Below are 7,783 nucleotides of genomic sequence, written 5' to 3' on the forward strand. Positions count from 1 at the left end.
CACACACAAGCCAGAACAATTGAAAACCCATCACAGATTGGAAACTGTGGAACCTGTTGGGATTTCTCAGTTCTCACTAGGCAGTTACTGAGTCACCAGTTCAAAGACCCTTCGGGAGCCTTGTCTCCAACTAACAAACCAGTTCTCCAGCTCAGCACTCCTAGAGCTGTCAGGACTCTTTGGGCAGAGCTCTAGGCAACGGGTAAGTGAGCTGACACTTCAAGGTGCCTTCCAATCCTATGATTTTCTGTATTCCTCTTTTGTTTGGAGAGGAAAGTTCATTTTCTCTAACAAGAAATGCCCCAGACCATCTAGTCACCTTGTTAGTGTAATAAGCAACAGGACTGGGGTGGTCATCTCATTAATTAAATTGTATCTAATATACTGTGATCACAGAACACAGCTTCTGGCAAATCAACACCTACATGATTAATTTTTTATCAGCACACATAGACTCAAGATTAATTATTTATCCTGGCAGAAGCCTTTAATAAGCTATCATGCAACTGGAATCCAAGGTTAACTAGACTGCAAACCTTGTACTGTTAACAGTACTGGCCAGAGAAAAAAGAATGGGCACGTTGTCTTGATCTTGTGGTTTTAGTCTTCTACATCACACGTTGTCAGGATAACATCCTGTTAGCAGAAGAGACTCTGAGCTCTTACTCAAAGCGATAGTCTCAGTGACAGCCCAAATCTCATCACTCATTTCCAAGCACTTCCGTACACTAAGAGTAAAAGGCAGGAAAAAAAGTCAGAGTAGGCTGCTGTATTTTGGTTCTGATCTACTTCCAAAGAGAGTCTGAAAACATGATGCTATGTTTGCACTTCACCAAGAGTCTGATTTACTAGAACTGACATTTCCAGTCATAAATATTTTTTTCACCCTATTGTAATGCTACCTAAGGCCTCTTTAAACTGGGTCAACTTTTGGATCATAGCAGAAGGCAGGAGCATAACAGGAATAGCCACAGCCTCCTACTCCTATATAAAGTATAGTATTCTTTTATAATAATGTCACCATATTTTAATCCTATGCATTCCTAATAGAAAATGTATCTTCCTGCTTGTGTTGGTTAAAAATGCAGTTGAGACTGGAATGAACATCAACAGAGGGAGAAGGAAAAGCCTTTTAGCAGTAGTATTCAATCTGCCTGACAAGTGACATCCCTCCCTCACCCATTGCAAAGAGCCTGGGGACACATATCCCATATCGCAAAGCTGTGGGTCGGAGAGCTCTTGGAGCCAGCCCGCAGAAGATCACCCCTCCGTCAGGAGCCTCTGGCTTTGCGGTGGGATGTATGATGGCCCTGGGGCAAGCTGGCAGTGGGGCCCGGCGACCAGCGGCAGTTTTCTGGGACACCAGCACAGCCCTGCTCCTGGACGCTTCAGCCAGTCTGACACGGGGCTGCAAATATTCCTGGGGGATAACAGGGTGACTTGCTCAGAAAGCTCCAGATCATCAATCGGAAAGAGAAGAATAGCAGATAAAGCCCATTTGATTTCACTGCATAGGTACTTCCAAATATTAGAACTCTTTAATAGAGTGGAGAAGCAAAAGAAACAAAGATCAATTACTGGTAGGCAAGGCCAGGTCTCATCTAACTAGGAAAGGCTGTTCAGCGATGAGGATATCTGATCCCTAGCAGGTGGCAGGTTCCCCATCTCCCATTACCCTTGCATCAAAGAAATATGTTCTTCTGCAGCACTTCTTCAGTGAAATCCAAATAATTGGGCTCAATTATTCAGGTAGGAATCCATGTGAAATGTAAAGGCTTTTAGCACACAGGTCAGAGTAGATGTGCACTAACTTTAAAAACAAGCAGAAGTGAACAGCTGAGGCATGTTGGCAGCGGGGCAGTATCAGCAAGCACCAGGGTTTGTGCTGTGGTAATAAAAAGGCGCGGCTGATAAATGCCTTTTTGACGTATGGCAATTGGCAAGCCCTACCTTAAGGACTATGTGTGTCCTTTTGACCGCAAGGTTTCTTCCTCTGCTGTTTTGTAAAACATACCTGTTATTTTTGTTTGTTTGAGTAATTTTCTCAGTCAACTACAATATGTAACTGGAAAATTGCCATCTGCCTTCTTGACTGCTCAGAGAGTGGTATCAGCATCTCCATCCGCCATCTGCCAGGCAGGCTGCCACTCTCCCAAATCCTTATGGCTGTTTTAGGTCTAACAGCTGTATAACAGCAACACGCACTGTCAGGCTAGCTTGTTGCTGACAGGTTGTTGCTGTCAGGGACAAAATTTCTATATGAAGTACAATACAATGGATAATGACTGTATGTTACTCATGTTGACTAGATTTCAGTACTCAACAGCCTTGGCAATGATTCAGTGACTCCTCCCAAACTGAGAGGCGCAAATAACCTTATTTTCTAAGACTAAAACTATAGTGACAAGAAAATCCTATTAGTTGCATTTACTTTTTCCTATTACAAACAAGTAGCAACAGTGAAGGTAATTGCTCTGACAGTTATTTAAACTGCAAAATTAAAACCATCTACTGCCTACAATGTCTCTCCTGTTTCTAAATATCTAAGTATCATCTCATAATCACTTATGGCTCATTTTTTATCCACTCTATTTATTCATGCTCATCACTGTGATAGTGAAGTCCACAATAAAAGAAAAAAACACATTTTGGGGGCTCTCTCATGGCTGAATTTTACACTTTCCAGTTTTAATGTGTCCACACCTTCTGGTGGCTGGTGGAATTCCTCAACACAGATTACTTTTAAAATCAGAGTTAGCTCCCAGCGTACCATGCAGTGGGAATGATAAAACTGCAGCTTTATTTCTAGAGGGCTCAATTCAGATGCTTAAACACAGACATCTTTGAGCTGTGCCAGAGCACCCAGTACCTGCATGGGGCTGGCAGAGGTGACACAGGTCCGACAGGGACCCGACTCCCCTGGTGCAGCAGCTGAACCCAAGGCAGCAAAGGATGCTAGAAATCTCCAGGGACACTGTGCTTGGGTTCAGTCATGAGTCATGCCTCACATCATTTCCTTTTAATACTTATCTTGCAAATCGAAGCCACCAAAAAAAAAAAAAAAAAAAAAAAAGGGCAAAACAATGTCTTTATTCACCTAGGACAAATCTAGAATTTCAAGTCTGGAATAATTCTCTGTTACACTGGGGGTAGACTTGTCTGCTTTTATTTTATTGACCATAACATCTGTTTGAAAAACACTTTCTATGCTGGGCCATTAGGGATAATGACAACTAAAATGACTGGAAATGGCATATTCTGCCTCTTTTTCAGCTGAGATACCATCTCTGACTTGCATACTGATACTGAGATAGCTCAAGTGTTCTTATGTCATATTAAAAAAATTACACTCATTACCTCAACTAAGACTTGTGATGAGTTCTGCTAAGTTAACGTTGATGGAAGTGAAGTAAATTCTTGTGTATGCCAGCACGAAAGCTAACACGACTTCAGTATATCTATGCAGGGTTGAAATATGTGGACACAATCTTTGGGAACATCACGCTGACTCTTTCATGTACTTTAAAGCTCAATTATTTAAAAGGAGAAGAACTTGAAAGATGTTGCCCCAAGCCCCAAGATTACATGCTTCTCCCCTTGATCTCTTCTTTCTTTTTAAAACATTCCTCTGCAAGATGCATTATCTAAACACCATCTATACATTCATAGACACATAGAAGGGCTGTTACTCTACAGATATTGCATGTTTAATGTCTGACAAACCAAGTGTGTCAACTGAACTTGGAGGTTTCTGTGTCTAACTCCTTTCCACCTCACAGGGTGGGAGAAGTCTCAAGATACTCCCAGGTCAGCCATTGCTTCCGTCAGCAGCCACAGTTAACAACAGAAGCAGAGCAATTTTTCTGGATAGTAACAACAGAACTTGTTAGAATACACTTGAACTGTTGTATACAAAGAAGAGCATTAGAGTCCAGGTATTTTAGAATTTTTTACATTTTTATAAAAAGTAATTGTTTGACCTGTTTACATTATGTAAAACATAAATGTAATGACCCTTTGATACTTCAGATGGGTTATTTTTTTGCCACAAACACAACATAATTTTTTCATGGGTAGATTGTTAACACCTACCACAGCTGCACTCACAGGACAGCTTCAGACCTAAAAGGAAAAGCAAATATCCTGGATAAAAGCAGACCATGGAAATGAAAATAATCTGCCACAGCTCTTCATCCGTGTTGGGTGGCTGAACAAGACGGAATTTCTGTCGTCTGCTGACTGAGGGCTCACAGCCAGCGACTGAACAAGAATTGACTGCCACTGAATATCAGTCTGCCAGGGAAGCAACAAATAGAAATTGTTGAGCTTGGTGATGAGATAATAAAATCACACAGTGGTAAGTCATACGTTTACTAAGGAAACATTTCTACAAGGATAGAAATGTCCATAGGCGACACAGAGGTCCTTGTGATGTTTGTGAGCTTATCCCCAAAAGGACTCCTCAGGCAGATATGTTCTCCAGGTTATACTTACTTTTTTACCTTCAAGTTCTCAAACCATCTGGCCCATGACAACCGGCCACCCCCTTCATACATTATAGAGTCCTCCCTGGCAGAAGGGTTGGGCTGTTTTACATGGAGAAGATGAAACTCAAGGGCATCCCAGAGAATCTCAAAAAGTGGTCTGAATTAAAAATAAAGAACTCCTCCAGCCCCCAGCGTAAGTCAAGCCAAAACCATCACAGACAACAACAGAATAATGCATAAAGAGTCTTCTTGTATTCTCAAGACACAGAAGTTTAAAAAACAATTGCACAATTTCACAAAAGTCAGGATCCATCAAACTTTTCAAACCATCATATTGTTAAAACCATTGCTGCTATTTGCAAAATGTCCTCAAAACACGGTGCTTACAGCAGAGCAGCTACCCAGATTTTCAAATGGATTGATTGTACTCGTAATTTTGAAGACAGCAGAAGCACAGATAAGCTTGATTCAAGACTGCAAACAGAGAAAATAATTCAGAACTTTGAATCTCTACGGATGTGCAGTTAAAATTTTTGATTGTAGAAAAAGGGACCAGATTCAGTTCAGACAGGAAAAAGCATGTGAAAATATGAAGATTTGGAGCTGTAATGTTGCATCAGGTGTAGATCTTAATTGAGAGCTCAGTTTCTAAGAGAAAGGTACACTTTAGAGCTAGATGGAATTTTTTTGTTGAAAGCATATTTTTCAGTAAAATTTGTTACTTTTGTTTAAATTATCATGTTCAGGAAAATATTAATTTTGACAAAAGCTTCATTTGAAAGTGAGACATTTTGATATAGCTGAAAACTTCCATTTAAATATCCATGTAATGGAACTTTTTCTCTGAACAAGCTCAGGTTTCAGTGAAAACTTCATTTAATAATGAATTTTTAAAAAGTTTTAAAACCTAAAAATCCATTTAACCAAATAATATACCTCATTTGACACAGACAATTAATTTCATACTTCTCCCAGCAGAATTTGGGGTGTTCAAAAAAATTTCATTTCTGAAATTTCAAAGCAGACAAAATTTTGGGAAGATGCAGTACCCAACAGAATGAAACAACCCAGTTATACCCAGATTTCCAGAGCCAGTCTTGACTATGAAAGAGGAGTCACCTTTGTGCACTGCAGTGCCTCCCACAGCCACCAGAAACCACCATAAACCACCATAAACCACAGCAGCATGTGCTGGAACACCACGGTGCCCATTGCATCCTTCATAAAAGAAGTGCTTACTGGCTCATCTGCTGCCAAACTGGTAGTCCCTATGGTTGGTTCCCGTATATCCTCTGTGAGTTCGTAAGACTTGCTCTGGGGGTTTGAAAAACACAATACATAAGACGCTCATGAACCTATGGTTGTGAAACATGAGATTAGGAGAAAGAAAAAATTGCAGCTGAAAAGCTCATGCTGTTCCAGAAGTGGTTCTCTGATACAGATGCAGGCATTTCTCCAAGATAACCTGTAATTTCCTGGGGACAAATACAGAATGATGCAATTCCCAGTTGAGTCATGGGGCTGAATCATAGAACCATAGAATAGTTTGAGTTGGAAGGGACCATGGAGGTCAGCTAGTCCAACCCCTCTGCAACAAGCAGGGACACCTTCCACTAGATCAGATTGCCCAGAGCCACGGAGACAAAATGCTCCTTGGTTAGTAGCTGGAGCTTTGCATGAAAGGTACGAGCTCTCTTGCTCAGTCTGGCAAAGAAAATGTCCTGGAGAGCTAGTCCAAAGGCAGCAGATGTTTGGCATCTCTCAAGGCCTTGCTGAAGTTGAATTTAAAAAAATAGTCATGTAATAAAAGAATATCAGTCTTAGAGAACCTAATGTAACAATAGCCTGTATCAGCAAACAGCTTGTCTTCTGTTGATGCATACTGCAAAACTGCAGGATTTCAGCATTCGAGGAGAAAACGCGCTGCTGAAGAAATACTGCCTTTTATTCATTAATTTTAAAGCTGGAGCTAAAAAAACCCAACTTCTGCAGCACAAGCTACCTAACCTTCAGAAGCACCGACCATTCACAGCTACCACACAAACTTTTGACAATCAGGTTATTTTGAGGCTAAATATCTTTATGTGGATTTAGATATTTATTATTAAACACCCAAATGTTAGCCAAAATTGTCTCACTCAAAACTCATACAGTAATTTGATATAGTAAATCCTGACACCTGCATTTTAATCAGGCCTTTTTGTGAGCACCACACTTTGAGACTACTCCTGCTCTACTACTCAGTGATAAATTTAGCTAAATTTTGAAGCATTTGGCCTTTGGGACAGGATGTTTTTCATAGATCTTCGGGGAATTATTTTAGTGTTCAGAATGTTCCAACGCAAATTTGCTAACTGAAATTAGTCTTCCCATGACATCCTATGCATAATTTCTTTCTCTACCCTTTTAAAGTAAGCCACAAGTATTAAAACACTCAGAACCTGTGTGTTATAGTAATAGTTTCATTATTCATGTACTGCAGTTAAGTGATGTTACCAGCTATATGCAAGTTTCCCCCTCACACTTAAAGCAGATTTTGAGGTTAAATCTTCATTTGCAGCTGTTTGAATACCATTTAAAGTTAAAATTGACAAGAATAAAAACAGGAAATTGCTGCATTCTTGATAATCCAAATTAAATAAGTACTTACATGTGAACTGCCCATTTTTGCTTAGTCTGAGTGTGGAAGATGCACCTTTTCTGCTCTTCAGTAAAACAAGCATTCAGATGGAATAGTCAACTTTTACTAGAGCAGCTAAATCCTACCCAACCCTGGGTTAATCAATAACTTCTGACATTATTTAAATTCTAGTTATTTCAAGGTGTGGTCTATTCATCATTACATGGTGGCTTTATTATCTCTACTATCTAATATCACACCCTGTTGGGTCATGGAGCTGGCTGATTTATCAAAAAAAAATCTGGATTTCACAATATAAACCTTGAGATTATGCATACTGTTTTATCTAATTGCTATTACAATGATTTAAAACACATAGCCATGGTAGTACCCAACACAAGCTTTCCAAACATTTTAGAAGGAAGGATGCTTCCTCTGAAGAATTTATATTGAATCTGATGGGATTTATATTTAGTAAGTCATTAAGAACCCTCAGCTTCTACTAAATATTTCAAACAGATTCTCACTGCTTTTATTGGGTTTACGTGGCAATGTTTTGGCAGTGGGGGGGTTGCACGGGTGGCCTCTGTGAGAAGAGGCCAGCAGTTGGCCCCATGCCAGACAGAGCCAGTGCCAGCTGACTCCAAAATGGACACACACAGCTGAGCCCCATCAG

General features: G+C 40.1%; 1 protein-coding gene across 1 annotated transcript in view; it reads right to left on the bottom strand.

Moving 5' to 3' along the window:
- Positions 1 to 7,196, bottom strand: part of ANXA13 (annexin A13) — a 25,796-nt gene extending 18,600 nt beyond the window's left edge. Inside the window, exon 1 of the mRNA XM_010077036.1 lies at positions 7,138 to 7,196. Within this exon, the coding sequence (XP_010075338.1) occupies positions 7,138 to 7,152 (15 nt within the window). The 5' untranslated portion in view covers positions 7,153 to 7,196. The remainder of the gene's footprint in view (positions 1 to 7,137) is intronic.
- Between the last annotated feature and the right edge of the window lie 587 nt (positions 7,197 to 7,783).

This window comes from Pterocles gutturalis, unplaced genomic scaffold (assembly GCF_000699245.1).
Source record: "Pterocles gutturalis isolate BGI_N339 unplaced genomic scaffold, ASM69924v1 scaffold14923, whole genome shotgun sequence".
NCBI classification, from domain to species: Eukaryota; Metazoa; Chordata; class Aves; order Pterocliformes; family Pteroclidae; genus Pterocles; species Pterocles gutturalis.